At 45.3% G+C, this 16,430-nt stretch overlaps 1 protein-coding gene across 14 annotated transcripts in view; it reads right to left on the reverse strand.

Annotated features, from left to right (window-relative positions):
• Nucleotides 1-16,430, reverse strand: part of FAM13A (family with sequence similarity 13 member A) — a 358,502-nt gene that overhangs the window by 31,292 nt on the left and 310,780 nt on the right. For all 14 annotated transcript variants that reach the window (XM_067035492.1, XM_067035488.1, XM_067035487.1 and 11 more), the window contains 3 exons: nucleotides 15,473-15,549; nucleotides 15,052-15,094; nucleotides 5,228-5,375 (listed from right to left, as the gene is read on the reverse strand). In XM_067035492.1, the coding sequence (XP_066891593.1) occupies nucleotides 5,228-5,375; nucleotides 15,052-15,094; nucleotides 15,473-15,549 (268 nt within the window). The remainder of the gene's footprint in view (nucleotides 1-5,227; nucleotides 5,376-15,051; nucleotides 15,095-15,472; nucleotides 15,550-16,430) is intronic.

Consider the following 16,430-nt stretch of genomic DNA (forward strand, 5'->3'; position numbering starts at 1 on the left):
GAGAACAACCCCGAGGTCTGTGAGAGTGCGTCCCATGCGTTACCTACCTGCTCAGAGAGCCAGTTTGAGACTGTGTTCGCTGACCATTCCCAACTGAGCGCTTGGGAAGTGTTTTATATTTTAATCAGTAATTCTAGAGCAACGAAACAGACAAGGATGTTGCAAGACAATTATCCAAAGGAAAACAGAAAAGTGTTGAGGCTTCAAACTGGATTTGCATCTTAAAGGACCACATAAAACAAAAGCGTTTTCGTATCTGGACCGGAATCCCCTGGGTACGGTGGTTTTGATTTCAGCCATGTGTCTGGTCACAAAGAACTCTGGGCTTAACTATGGCACATCTATTAAAAAAAGTAATCCTCCCAGCTTAGCTGACATCACAGCAGGTCAGAAATAACAGAGATAAAAGCTGTATGCTTGCTACCTAAGTAATAAGAAAGAAGACATCCTGGCGGAGTTCCCGTTCAGACACTACAGCACACGTGGAAATAAAGGAGGTTCACTGCAGGAAGAGGAAACAACTCTGACTAATGCTAACGTGATTGCTGGGACAGAGCTCCTCTCTGCTTAGCGGGCTGGATCCATTTACTACACAAAGAAAATTGACTACTGATGGTTCATCTCCAAGAAATCTGCACAGAATTAAGGGAGCTGATGTCTTCCATGTCTCATTACCACCTGTGTGTATGCTTTTTAGAGTCATTCCTACTTGTCATGATGTCGCACTGTTTTCCCAAGAGGCTGCTCAGCAGCACTGGAGGTCCCTGCGCATCCCAGACACGGAAACATGGAAGCCCCACTGGTGAGGGGTCTTCACTGGGGGAATCCTTTCATAAAATTTCCCTTAGAATTCCAAGATTTCATCTTAGAACAATGGCTGTCCTATTAAATTGTTCCAATAGTCTCGCTAACTATCAGAGTTAGAGGGAAACTCAGTAGCCATCCATCCAAAATAACACCAGCTAGGTCCATCCATGTTCTGCAAACGGCATTATTTTATTCTTTTTAATGGCCGAGTAATATTCCGTTGTATATATGGGCCACATCTTCTTTATCCCTCCCTCTGTCGACGGACACTTAGGTTGCCTCCGTGTCTTGGCTGTTGGAAACAGAGCTGCAGTGAACACTGGGGTGCGTGTTTGTCCTACCGAGTGAAGTAGGTCAGACAGAGAAAGAGAAACATGGAAAGAGAGACATCCTATGACATCCCTTATATGCGGAATCTAAAAAGAAATGATACAAATGAACTTATTTACGAAACAGAGACAGACTCACAGACTTAGAGAACAAACTTATGGTTACTGGGGGGAAGGATGGGGGAAGGGATGGTTAGGGAGTTTGGGACTGACATGTACACGCTGCTATATTTAAAATGGAGAACCGGGCTTCCCTGGTGGCGCAGCGGTTGGGGTTCCGCCTGCCGATGCGGGGGACACGGGTTCGCGCCCCGGTCCGGGAAGATCCCACGTGCCGCGGAATGGCCGGGCCCGTGAGCCGTGGCCGCTGAGCCTGCGCGTCCGGAGCCTGTGCTCCGCAACGGGAGAGGCCGCAACGGTGAGAGGCCCGCGTACCGCAAAATAAAATAAAATAATAAAAAATAAAAGGGTTAATCAACAAGGACCTAGTGTAGAGCACAGGGCACTCTGCTCAATGTTATGCGGCAGCCCGGCTGGCAGGGGAGTTTGCGGGAGAGCGGACACGTGTATACGTGTGGCCGAGTCCCCTGGCTGTGCACCTGAGACGGGCACAACACTGTTAGTCGGCTCTACTCCAATAGAAGCTAAAACGTTAAAACAAACAAGAAAACAACATCAACTAACTCAGTGCCCCTCAAGTGACCGTGCTGAGTCCTCCGCACGTCAGCTCGTTTAATCCTGCAAAATCATACTACGTAGATACTTCTGGAGTTACTCTGCGTTATGAGGCACTGTGTCACCTATGACAAGACAGGGAAGCTGAGGCCCCAACTGAGACATGCTGACTGCCTTGCCCACGAAGCTGGGTAAGTGGCAGAGCCACCATCTGAACTGGGGACGCGTTCGCCTCTGGGCCTCACGGCCCGCCGCCTGCCGCGATGCTGAACTGGCATTGCTTAGAAAGAGGCATCCGCGTGGAAGTCAGGAGACTTAGTGATCTTGAAGCGTCATTTTGCCTCTCTTGGCCTCAGCTTTCTTAGCTGTATAATGGGACGGCTCCATTGTAAGATCTCTTGCTTCTCTATCATTTTTTTTTAGAGAATTTCCTTTCTACAGTTATTTTTGATAAGCAGTAAATGATGAATAAGATATCTGAAGTATTTCATGTCCTTTAAAAAATGTTCTTTGAAACCTGATTTCACCAGGACAAATCTAACAGAGTAACCGAGTGTTTACATCTCGGTACTTCCGCAAGGGGTATCCCCAAATCAGCGTGAATTGGCTGATTAGGAACATTCTAATTAGGTAACTTTCAAGGACTTGAAATAACGAAGACTAGCCCATTTGATTTGTGTATTCATTTAATTTTGGAGAGTGGAAACCCTAGTAACAGTGACGATCACGTTGCTGTCATGTGGACAGATCAAATAATGTGCCCTGATACACAGCTACACGTAGACAAGAAAAAACGATCAAGCGTGTATGACTTATCTGTCAGCAAGCACAACCAGGCCGTGATGCTACCTTCACTCTGAGAGGGTGTCACTCTCTGTAGGGTGCCATGGAGCCTATCATCAGTTTCATTGTTCTTTTTATTTCCCTGATACCATATGCGCAGAAGCCAGAGAACATCATTTCCATGTGGGAGCGTACAGGGCGGAGAGCGTTACCAGCTGCCTGCTCATTAGGTACTGTCTCCCCTGATATTCTGTGAATGAAGATGAACTATGGCTTGGGGACGGAGAATAAGCGAACCCAAGAGAGGGGGTTACACTGCATGGTGGTCCGAAGACTAGTGACGGAGACCTGTCGGTGGACACTGGCTCACACGGCTTCGGTAACTACTGCTTTTGTTTGTATATTTTGTTGCGCTGGTTTCAAATCAGTGCGAAGTTAATTCCTTACTGGAAAGCCACCATTTTGCTTCTTACTGAAGCTAGAGAAAAAGGTGATATTTTAGGGACTGAACTGACTGCTCTCATCTTAGCCACGCTTTATGCAAAAATTCCTTTGACTACACTTACAGCTATATTGCTGCTACAATGTGAAGTGGACATTTAAAATAGATGAATGTATATATAAATATACTGAAAGCAGTAACCAAATGACCTAAACAGCCTTGAAATGAATCCATGTAGATTTCTGAGATATGCAAGTTCAATAACAAATGCAGTAATTGGCAAAAAAAAAAAAAAAAAAGTTAAAACAACTCATTTCATAAATTACATGGATAACACAATTCACATTCCCAAGCACAGTAAACTGTATTTCTTTCTCGCCATAAGCTTTAAAAATTTCATCTAGTTTTCCAATACAAAATATAATAAAATACTGGTCCCTTCATATTATTCTTTATCTGGCAGAAAGTTCTTTACATTAAGTGATGAAATAGTTTTAAGGAAACAGTAAGTTAGCTTGCACCCACTCTGGAGAGATTTTTCAGCTTTACATTTAGCCTCTTCAAGTGTGCTGGCAGAGACTATACATCTATGATTCACCAAAGTAAAAATGATCCAACACCTGAGTCCACTTCAGTAGGAGGAGGAGGACTCTACCTTCCCCTTTCCTCGATGATTCGTCAAGATAATGCGGCCAATTTGAATTCGGACCGAAAATCCTAGTTTTTATCTAGAGCTGCATGTTAATGATATGAGGAGACCATATTCTTGAAACCCAAATATAGCATTTATTTTGGCTACTGTGTTTGTTTTATCTGGGTGACACTGGCTACCACGGGACTTTTTTGGTGGGGTGGTAAGGTTGTTTTTAATGTATGAATTAAAAGCACACCTGATTATTTCAAAGTACACAAAAGAACAACAACAAACATTAGCCAGGAACGTATCGCTTAAAAACAAAACAAAAAACCCTGAATTCTTCCCCCAGTGGACGTATTCTGAGCTGGGAAGATCTGACAAAATCTCAGATCCACGGGGAAAACAAAACAAAACAACAACAAAAAGAACTGGAACATGTTTCTTAGATTGCAAAGAGGGACAATTAGAAGGAAAAAAACAGTTCGATTTTGTTTCACTAAAGCCCTGGATGCAAGGAGCATCATGGGTGCTACTATTTTTCACCTGTGATCTTTTTAGATCATCTTTTGGTCCTTCATCTAAGATCATTAACATAATGAATACTTTTTGGTTAAAAAGGGGCAGGCAGAAGACAAGACACTCAGGTGCTTTTGAAAAAGACTGATTTTTTCAATAGTTGTCATTCTCGGCTAAGTCATTGTGTTAAATCGGGCTGCTGTTCTGAACTCAGGAGCACAATTTCTCCCTCTCCGTAGCCTTCAAACACACATACGGCCTCGAGGCAGATGGGCACTTATTTTGGACACAACACTGATATGTCTGGATGCAGACACATGGAAAACGGAAGGACAGCAGCTCGACAGAACTGCGGCAGGATCCTCCCTGAAATACAGTTTGGACGAGATGAGGATACCCTCTTCTTCTGCAGAAGTAAATGTCTAACATTTTTGTCAAAAATCCGTAGAAAAACCAATCTAAAGCAACGTATTACAGGCTTTCAAGACGAAGCACTTTTATTCAGTGCTTTCTGGATAAGCAAATTCCTTCTGTTTGCTAACCTGGATTTAAAAATTCTATCCATGAAAACAAACACAGAATCAAAGCAGATCAAAATAATCTTGAAAAATGGGGAGGAGGCTTAACGAAGGAGATGCACGGTGGGCTTGCAGCGGGGGGGAAGCAGTTACACGGCTGGCAAACCCTAAACGCACACCGTTTCCCTACTACTCAGCTTGTACTCCTAGAGCGAAAAAGGCACTCACACATCAGCACCCCTGGAGAGTCAAAATGAGGAAAAAAAAAAAGACTGCAAGGTGACACTATAATAAAGGATAAGGATAAGCACATCTTCTTTCATAGATTGCAGTGACTCCTGGCAACACTGAACGTGACACCCTGCCGTGTCAGGGGGAGGATTTTCAGTCATTTACAAATGGGGTTCACTTCTGCACACACGGCTCTCGCGCTCACCCACACATCCAGCATGCTTCTCCTTTCTGCTAATTTACATATGCTTGTCCAACAGGAAGTCACCCACACATGAGAGGACCTTACCTTTCCAGCTCTTCTCATCACACAGCGCGGTGAGGTCCAGCTCGGGCGCTCGGGAGACGAAGCCCTCCTGCTGGCCATCAGCCTCTGGAGTCCTCTGCAGCTTGCCGTCAGGCAGGCCGGGATGCTCCTGGATCTTCATGGTGGGGCCCTGCAATAACAGCACAGCGTCTCCGAATCTCTACCGCTCATCACAACCCCCAAACGTCCGCGGCGATTCCACTCCTGCTGCAGGAAACCTCGCAAGCCACGGCTGCCGGCGTCCCCGGCACGCAAACCGAAATCACGGCTTGACGCCCCCCGGAGGCCGTCGCTGGCCACTTGCACGCAGAACGCGACCCGCCGTCTACGCTCCTTTGACTTTGCTTCTGGAAGAAAGACAAGATGTTTCCCGAGGGCTGTTCTTCCTGATAAGTGCTGGCAGCTGACAGTCTGGATGGTCACTGACTGGGGCCAGGGAGGGGGGAAGAGGAGTTTGCGTTTCCTTAAAGGAGCAGGGCTCTCCAGACTGCGAACAAAACCCCCGAACGCAGCTGGTGCCGTTGTCAAGGCTGTAGCAGCGACACGGTGTCTCCTGCACGCAGACTGCTTTGCCCCTTAGGTAGACAGCGCTGCAGGGCCAGGAGCGGAGGCTGTGCACACGTGTGCTCTCCTGCTGGCCCTGCAGGCTTAGATCAATTAAGCGGGGCCAGCTGCACATTCCCAGATTTCCTGTGGTTGTTTTTGCCTCCAGTGTGGGGACAACAGACTATTTACGGAGGAGCTCTGGGTATGCATTGTTGCGCAAATTCAGACAGCAAGGGGGTCTGGTGTCTAGCAGCTCAGCAGTAAGGAATACACACTCTGGAAATGAGCCAGAATTACACAGGGAGCACTTTTTTTTTTTTTTTTTTTAAGTAAAAAGGCAAGAGCTGGCAAGTCAGTGATGCATAATTTATATCTTACAAATATGCAGCTGTGGCTTGTTTTCTTGGTTTTGTTTATTGGTGGCATGCACACCAGGCTGGGATGTCTGGGGTACGGGAAAACTCTCCCGCAAAGGCTGCTGTTTTAACTAAGTGATTTTATGTGTAAAAAACTGCATTGAAATTTCGTCTTTTTTTTTTTTTTTTTTTTTTTTTGCGGTACGCGGGCCTCTCACTGTTGTGTCCTCTCCCGTTGCGGAGCACAGGCTCCGGACGCGCAGGCGCAGCGGCCATGGCTCACGGGCTTAGTTGCTCCGTGGCATGTGAGATCTTCCCGGACCGGGGCGCGAACCCGTGTCTCCTGCATCAGCAGGCGGATTCTCAACCACTGCGCCACCAGGGAAGCCCTAACTAAGTGATTTTATGTGTAAAAAACTGCATTGAAATTTCGTCTTTTATACCTTGTCCTTTGGCACTGGGTAAACCCAACCACTGACATACTCTCCTCTCTCATAAAATTATAAGTGTTGCCTCAAAACACATTTCTCAGGTAGCACAGATCTGTGCATGAGATTTTCTTTCAGAATAACTGGAAATTTATTTTAGCAAATGCACCATCATTAAATAAAAGCAAAAACATCTGGAAATCATAAATGAGTCTGTTAATGTATGAGAAATATCCTTATGCTCAAAATAAAGCAGTACTAAGACTTCCCCCTCCTTTTCATAGCTATTCACCCTACTGTGATATCACCAGGGGAGTAGATAGGGCTTTTACTACTGTATTTCCATGAAATGAAGCGTTCTCTTCACATTTGGGATAACATGAAATATCACCAATCGGTTCACGATAAGCTACTGAAGTCAGATGGAAATGCTAAGTAAATCTGGGGTTTTAAGACACTTTAAAAATTCTGCCTGTCTATTGGAGGGAAAAAAACACACAGATTATGCATTTACGTCACAAAAATCATTTGTTCCCTGAGCTGAATCCTAAGTAGACAGAGTTGAATGACCCCCAATCTGGTGTTCAGCTTTTTAAAAGTTACAGCATCAGGGGCTTCCCTGGTGGCGCAGTGGTTGGGAGTCCGCCTGCCGATGCAGGGGACGCGGGTTCGTGCCCCGGTCCGGGAGGAAACCACGTGCCGCGGAGCGGCTGGGCCCGTGAGCCGTGGCCACCGCGCCTGCGTGTCCGGAGCCTGTGCTCCGCAACGGGAGAGGCCACAGCAGTGAGAGGCCCGCGTACCACAAAAAAAAAAAAAAAAAAAAAAAAAAGTTACAGCATCAGTCAGTCACCTATCGTGTGTGTGTGTATGTGTGTGTACGTGTGTGTGTACGCGCGCGCGTGTGTGTATGCGCGCGTGTGTGTGTACGCGCGCGCGTGTGTGTATGCGCGCGCGTGTGTGTGTTAGAACCTCATACAGCAAATAAACATTTTCTCGATAAAGATCTCTAATAATTGTTACACTTAGAGACACATAAAAGGGAAGAATATAAGAAATACGATTCCACGCTGTAAGTATGGCACTTCCTTCACGAGGCGCAGCCCTGAAGCCAGCAGAGGAGTGGACATGAATTTTCCTTCCGGACAGACCCGGGATTGAAGTGTGACTGATGTTGAGTCGCTCGGTGCCCTAGCTGGGCCATTTCCCTCCTCTGAGCCTCCGTTTCCTAACCTATAAAACGGCACTAAGAACACCAACCTGGCAAGGCGCCTTTGAAGATCTGAGAGAAGGTATGAAAGGCCTCTAGCACGGTGCCCGGGGCAGAGACACACAAATGCAAGCGATCCCTCTCTTTGTTATTATTAAAGGCGCCACAGGGAGATGAGAAACATACCGCTACGTCTCAAAACGCTCAGGAGAGGAGTGACGGATGAGCTACGTACCTGCCATTCGAGGTGAAACGTGCTACGAGAGGGCGGGGCAGGGTCTCAGACGCATTACGAAAACTGGTTGGAGAAGACTGCGTGCTCCCACCGCGGACCAGCGACCGCGTGGGGGCCGCGTGGGCCAGAGGGGGTGGGACGGAGGGCGCTTCACGCACAGAGGAGGAGGAGGAGGAGCGCAGAGGGGGGCGGGGTCGGGGACAGTGACCACAGGAGACGCGAGGCTGCGCTGCCAGGGGCCCTGCGGACCGGGCTCAGTTTGGATTTTACCCTGTGGCAGATAATGGAAAGCCACTGAAGGATGTAAAAAAACCGACTCATCGTGGAGAAACGTGCGTCTTCCCGGCTGATGCCTCGGGCACGGGAATGCGCGCTGCCGGGGAGGCCCACGGGCCTCAAGCTGGGCCCACAGGCAGCCGGCACCCCCTGCTACACCCGCCAGTGGCTCTGCTCCCCCTGGAACCTGCGTCCCCTCGGGGCACTCAGGAGCCCTGCACCGCTCCACATGACGTGCATAAAATCCCCAGTTCCACACACACACACGAGCGAACTTAACACGTGTACTTTTTATGACCGCCACATCCAACTTAGGACCGACCGCAAAGTTAAGAAAATTAAAATTAGAAAATCCTTCCTTCGTTGTTCCCTCCGGAATGTATGGGTTTACTCACGCCTTCGCCAACAGCGGGCCGGCGCCCCCACCCTGTGCTGGGCTCCGTGTGGGACACGCAAGCTCTCCGCAGCAAGGGGGCTGGCGTTCGGCGCAACAGGCTCAACTATGCTCGCTGGAGCTCTGGAAACTCGAGTTTGGGGTGAGGCCACAGCGGACCACCTTGCGAATTGGTGAGCTGCCCTTCACGGGGTTCAAGTGAAGTCTGGGAGTTCGCATTGCAGGAGGGGAGCATGCTGGGAGAGACGAACTTGACAGGACTCCGCTGCTCTAACAGAGAGAATCGGGTCAAAACTGTACTAGGGTATTCAGCTGTAAGACTGTATATCACATAGTATATACATATAACGGGGCTGTCTGTTGTATGTCAGGTGCTAGAGATACAAAGATACAATTTATTTACTCATTCGTCTAAGAAATAATTTTTGAGGGCCTTCCATGGGCTTGACAGTTCTTTAGATGTTGGAGAAATTTCAGTGGCCTAAATAAAGTCTCTGTCCTAATAAATCTTAAAGAAGGGGACAGTTAATAAAGCAAAAAAAAAGTCAGGTAGTCCTATGGACATGGAGAAAACAAAGCAGGGTAAGGAGGATGATGGAGGTACGGGCCACGGCCTGGTATTTTCTTGGGTGGCCGGGGACAGTCTTTCCAACAAGGGGACATGTGAGCAGAGACACAAAGGAGATGCTCTTCTGTGGGAAGAGCATTCCGGGAAGAAGGAAAGCAAGTGCAAAGGCGCTGGGGCACGGTCATCTTGTACACGTTGAGGAACAGCACAGAGGTCACTGTGTCTGGAGTCAAGCGGAGGCCAGTCAGGGCCATCATTTATGCGTGTTTAGAATGCGCACTGTGCCATCTATGACGGGAGATCATTCACACTGCAGACCTACATTAACTTACACGAGCTTCCGGACCCCCTGGCTGAGGTGCACAGCGAGGGAAGGACGCGTCCTACATAAAACCCACAAGAGCTCGCACGGCCGCGGACACGCTTGGCAGGGTTCGCTCCCCAGCACGTCCACACACGTGGTCCCGCGCTCTGACCAGTCCCCGAGGCTGCTCAGCCATTCACCTGCCTGCTGCATCCGGAGGCCTGATTCCCAGCTTCTGGCCCCGCTGATCTCTGAACCAGACACAGTCACCTTGCCTCTGGCTGCAGGGTGGGCTGCTGGTGTGGTCCCAGGGTTTACAGGCATATGGAGCTAAGGATACTGCTCGGAGGCTACACAGGCTCTATAGCGATACACTAGCAAAAAACTACCCTTCCTTCAAACGTCTGTCAGGCCCGCCTGGGTGAGGCACCTCAGCAGGTAGTCTCACGCTCTCTAACAGTGCTCACTGTAGAGAATCGTGCCCGTCTACTTGCTTGTCTGCTTCTCCTACTAGATCGTTACCCTTAAAACGTCAAGGACATTCTTAAAGACCAAAATATTTTTGGTTTCAACTTTTGTTGTTTACACAAATTGTATCTTCAGTGAAATCAGGGTAAATACATCCATTTCACACTTATCAACTCAGAGATCCTTGTGCTGTGATGTCACACACTAAACCCTTGCCCCAAATGTGGTACCATACGAAAACATGCTAAATATTCATGTAATGAAACAAACTGAAGGACTGGCTCTTTCTTTGGAGAGACGATACGGTATGTGAGATATGGGTTTTAGAGTAAGAGACTGGAGTTCAAATACAGGTGACCAGTTGCAAGATCTTCAGTGAGTCAACTTTGTACTTGAGATTCTTTTTCTCTCATACAGGAACAAAACTTCGTAAAGCTGTGAAGGTTAAGTGGAAAAACATGTAGCATGAAAACAGCTAGCCCGTAACTGTAGAAGAAATGCTAATTCCATTTATACGCTACCTCCCCTTCCCATTCATTCATTTGGCAAGTGTTTATTGAACATGTACTATGTGCTAGGTACTGGAATGAAAGGGATGAACAGGACAGGGGATTTGGTGCGGAAGGGATTTACTGATCGCATAAGTACCAAGTCACATGCATGTTATAAAAGAAGAACACAGGGTGCCAGGGAGCAAATAAGAGAGAGCTCATTTTGCCTGGGGCCGCGGGTGACATTTCACATTCAGGTAAAGGAACCACTAACTACTAGTCCGTCCACCGGATCCCTGTTAAGACTTGTCGCTGTCTGGCTGGGCCCGGCTTTTTCTACCCTGACTTTATCGATCCTTCTCTTTCCCTGGCATCAAATCGCTGGTAAATTTTTGTTCTACCCCTTCTCCCTCCCTACACAGGATTTGGATAAGCAGCCTAGCTCACCAGAGCGGGGCAGGACAATATCAGGAAGGAACCACACAGAGTTAATAGAAGGGCCACATGGAAGTATAAACATTTACTGTTGGGCTTGACAGTAAAGGAAAATGAACATGATAACTTCCCCAAATTCATCTGCATCGTGAAGCTTCTGTAGCCTTTCAAGACTGGATGGAATTGGAAATGAATCTAAACAAACAGAGCTTTTACATTTTTTCTGATTCTGATATTAAAGCCAGTAACAAATCCTAAAGCTTCCATGATATACAGAGAAGCTGAAATAACAGAGTCACCCATTTCATAAACACTTGTTGATAGGGATATTTCAGAATTTATCTCAAACCCTTCTCAGGGCAAATAAAAGCCTGCACGTAAGCTCTTGTGACAATTAATATTACTTCTTACGCTTGATTAGAAAGTCTTATCTTCTCTCCTCACTTTTTTTTTTCTTTTGAAGCAGGATAAGAAAAAGGGAAATAGTCTTTTGTTTATTATGAATGTCCTGTTTGTTATCAAAGGTATGATGCTAAGCTCTTTTAAGCGGTAGGCTTAGAAAGCATAAAGAATGTAAAAATATCTTGAAAGAATTTAACACTTCATTAACCTTAAACTTCTGACTACAATGACCTCTTCCAGGTAATGTAATACCCATCCATGTACTTAATAATTTTTACATGTTTTGCTTTCGGCACAAAAAGATTAAGTATAATGTTATAATTTTACTATTCTGGATTTTATACGGAAGCCTAAAATATTTCCACAATAGAAAATAACTTACTGAAAGGACTCAAATGGAAGCATAAAGTATAAACTCCACTGGAAACTGAACTCTGGAAAGTTTTCAGAGTTATCTTTCGGAATCTAGAAATTGCTAGTTTTAGGGACATCCTCTCTCCTGGGTACTTCCAGTTGTCAAACGAGTTTAAAAACAAACAGAACCAAGTCTTTGAATGCCACATGCTCAGGGAACAGGGGGCTTAAGCTCTTGCACACGTTATCCCATTTCATCCGGCCCAAACGGTTTTCTATTAAAATGTCAGCCTTTCCAAAACGTAGCTGAAGAAATCGTACTTACATTTTTTACATTCTGAAGTGACTCTAACGTTTCTCCCTATTGCCAATGTGTCACTAAACAAACTTTAATGCAAACCACATTAAGACATTCAGATGACATAGAAAAGGGTAATTCTCAGGGACCATCCGAGAGCTCAGCAGACTCTGCTTTTGGATAAGATTAGTTGTATAATTAAAAGAAAGTAAAAAGACATGCAACGAAGTATAGGCCCATGTTTACTTCTCAATACATGCCTTCAAACAAAAACACACTTAGAGCTGCAAGATGATTATTTAAAAAATAAAGTCATGGGCTTCCCTGGTGGCGCAGTGGTTGCGAGTCCGCCTGCCGATGCGGGGGACGCGGGTTCGAGCCCCGGTCCGGGAGGATCCCACGCGCCGCGGAGCGGCTGGGCCCGTGAGCCGTGGCCGCTGCGCCTGCGCGCCCGGAGCCTGCGCTCCGCAACGGGAGAGGCCACAGCGGTGAGAGGCCCGCGTACCGCAAAATAATAATAAAAATAAAGTCACAGCTGTGCCTGCATTTGCCTTTGAGCAGCAGACTCTAAGCCAGCCCCTCTCTGCCTGTGTAACCCTCGGAGGAGCGTCTGTGAGGCTGAAGGTTCCTCATTCGGATGAAAATACCAGTGAAAGAAGAAACACCAAGCGCCTTTCTCCAATAGCTGCCATCTGCTGTGTTATCGCATATGACTCTGGGAGTTTATAAGGAAAAACTTCAAGGGCAATATTAATGAGGACAAAATCTGCCTTAATGGAAAATGAAATTGGAAACATTATCATATCCATTCACGGTGGGCATATAAATTTTAGCATCTCAATCTGATGCTATAGGAGGCTTGAAAAAAATAACAAACAGAGTTCTACTAGGGGTAACCAACCTCTCGACTTCCTTTCCATCTCTGAAATTTAGGAATTAGTGCGATATTATCAGAAAACCAGATTAACTCTTTGGGTTGTATAAGTTCTACGAAGTGCTCCATATATTAAAAAGTAGGAAATGATGATAGACTGTAAACAAGGGAAAGAGGTTGAAAGATGGAAGACAGATCCTTTCACAGTCCTTCATTAATAATAAAATATGTTTCCTTCAGTGAAGGAGACACATGCCGTCACAAGTAGAAACACAATCCTGATCTTGTGGAGTGATGTCCTTTTTCCCTCCTTTGGTGCAGTTGTGAAAGAAAGATGACACAGAGAGCTTAGTCTGGATTTTAACTCACTGCCTAGTTTTACCTCCTAGCTGAAATTGCCATGATTACAATGATTATTAACAGTGAGTGCTTCTGGAGTGCCAACAGCGGGCCAGGTGCTGATTGGCAAAGGCACATGCGCGACACAAGAAAGACTAGATCCTGGCCCGTGGAAGAAAGACTTGAGATTCTTTGCCCCCGATGCAGCCTCTGCTGTGGGAGCCGTCCACAAAAACACCAAGGTGAACGGAGTTCAGCACGCATTTTGTTGAGTTAGTTACGTAGTTCATCCACAAAGGCTGCTCTCTACCCTTTTATCTCCTAAAGGATGAGAGGCATAAGAGGCGATAACTGAGAAGAGCTCTCTAGGAGGCTGGTAAAGCCGTTTCCGTGAAACTGAGGTTCAGTAGCACGGTGAGTGGGTGCTTGCTGTGGACAGAGGAAGAGAGCGGAGAGAGGAGGGAACAGAAGGAGACAAAAACGCTACCATAGGGACGCTGTGCTCTGCAAAAAGGTGACTAGACACGAGGAAAGGAGGTCTGCTTGTTGCCTGGGTCTCAAGGAAGGAAGCAGAAAGGAGCTGGAGAGAAGAGATGAAAGCAGTGGCTCAGAAGCTCTCAAGTCAAAAAGCAGCGGCCTCCCTTCCCTTCGTCCGGCTGGGTTAATGGAGGGGTGCACGTGAGAAACTGCACAGAGGAGATACGAGGAGTCGAGGACACTGCGGAGGCGGGGTGTCAGGTGGCCATTCGTTTCTAGCAACTGGAGACCAAATTCTACATGAGTGGGCATTTCTCTAGGAAGGGGGTCCACAGCTTCTGAATTCTTAATTTGCTAGACTGGAAAACTTTATGGAGGTAGGAACTGCAGCTGTTATTAAATCCCAGCTCCTAGCACATTACCTGCACATAGTAGGACTCAATATATATTACTGAATAAACCCATCAGTGAGTTAGGTTAGTGTCCAAAAAAGGTGAACAATCACTGGGTTAGAGGGGAAGTTCTATGTATCATGAATATATCAAGAGTCAGAATCCAAGAACAGGTTGAGAAACGCTTTAATTCTTGCCGAAAAGAAAGCTGATAATACGATTGAAGGTGCAGTTGGGAGAATGTGGAAGTCCTGGATCACAGACGCGCGCACGCACGCACACGCGCACGCACGCGCACACGCACGCACGCGCGCGCACACGCATCAATGAGAAATGAGGCTCAGCACGCTGAATGGGAAGCCAGCGTCGGGAGCAAAGGAAACCAAATACTTGGGTCAGCGAGGCAAGGCCCCCAGAGGACAACCAGGAAGCCAGGAGAGTCACCGAAACGTTAAGATATAGACCACAGAAGGGAGTTAGATATTTTTTTTCTCCGTTGTCTACTTAAAACAAGACGCAAAACTCAGAAAATGAATTGGATTTAATAACTTGAACCGATTTGATGTTAATTTGAAAATTAATGAGATCATCTCTTTGACAAATCCACTAAAATCCACTATTTATTTTAATCACTTAAAAACTGCATGAAATCATGGAAAATAAAACTAGTAGCTTTGGCTTTTTGTTTTGTCTTATTCTATGGAAAACCTAAGGAGAAATCTCCATGCTATTAAAGTTTATCTTCACAAGCAAAATGAAAGAATTTAAAAAGCAAAAGAGTGGGGAGTTCTTATGATTTCTCAAGGAATCTTCATGTCTTGGCATTTGTCTCTCTCACCAATCACAATCCCGCCACTGAGTGTCATTATCCCTTATTGATAAGCTAATGATACTTCACACGAACTCTCAAGAATGTAGGAACAGACCTGTCACAGTCAAAATCTTACTTGTTAGCTACTCACCTCAAAGTGCTGGGTCTGTCTGCCGTCCTTTTCATTATCTTTGCTACAAACAAAATATCATAAAATGTCATTCTGTTTTATAACAATGCTTTTCAGTCATTGAAATTACGATTGCATTTATTTTAGAAGCTCAGTAGCTCTAAATAAAATTCTTATGAAATTCAAAAACAAAACAAAACAAATTAATCAAAACGAAACAAAACTAGAAACAACACAAAACATGAATATGGTTATCTGCCTTTAACAGCACCATGGTAGATTTTCCCATTTAAACATTTTCCTCGCTATAAAATACTGTTGGTAAACATATAGTCCTTTAATTCTACCCTTCTTAGTTCTTACAATGCACATTGCACTAAATGAAAAAAAAAAATCTATTCACATTCTTAGAAACAGTGTAAGGAGAAAACTCTAAAATTACCTTCCATCGGACATCAGTTCAACATCACCAGGTCCAATCCTTTCGTGAGATGGTGTGGGGTTGAGACTTTCCATATTCTGTAACAAAATGAACCATTGGTTGCCCAGTAGGAATGGTAAGACGTGTGCAACAACAGACCCTCCTTTCTTTAAAATAGAAACGTCGGATAACAAGCAGATATTACACCTAGTCATCAGAGTCCTATCTTTAAAATTATGACAGTTTATTACACACTGCTGGCATAAAATTATATGCTGAACTTTACCTTTCCATTAACAAAGATGTCTGATAGCAGCACAGAAATGGTCAGTGTGGCTTATAACGTTCTTGTTAGTTATTACCCACATTTTAGAGCTAAACATAAACAAAACCCAGACTCCCAGAATATCAGGGTGGCATTAGAACTAGACTTGAGGAGTCTGACCTCTAATGTAATCAGAAGCCAATGTAACATTCATTGCCTATTTAACATTCTTTCAGTATATATTGACAATATGATCTGGGGTAATATGTAGCATATATCTAAGCTATAAAATATCCATAAAAAGACATGGAGTTAACTTGAGAACCTATCTTTCTATGATATTTAATGTTAATCTTTATATTAGCCAAGATGGAAAAAATATATAAACACGAAACTTACTTCAAATAGCGTGTATTTCAGGCTGACCAAGAGGGCTTAATGCTTATCAGGAGGTATATTTGTAAGGTTTTCTGACTGCCTCTGTAAAAACGGCCAACAGTTTCTAAATACAACTCAGGTGACTGAGCACAGAGTACGTAAGCCGTCCCCATGCAGGAAGATTACAAATATGCAAACAAGAGCTCGTTTACATTCGGTAGACCCAAATACAGAGTTGCCTTGGAGATTTGGAACCGAATTTCGTTGAACTCAAAGATTCACATCTGTATTCAAAGACCATTAAGCACAATCCATGTATTCTGTGTTATCAAAATA

Source organism: Kogia breviceps, chromosome 6, assembly GCF_026419965.1.
Source record: "Kogia breviceps isolate mKogBre1 chromosome 6, mKogBre1 haplotype 1, whole genome shotgun sequence".
NCBI classification, from domain to species: Eukaryota; Metazoa; Chordata; class Mammalia; order Artiodactyla; family Physeteridae; genus Kogia; species Kogia breviceps.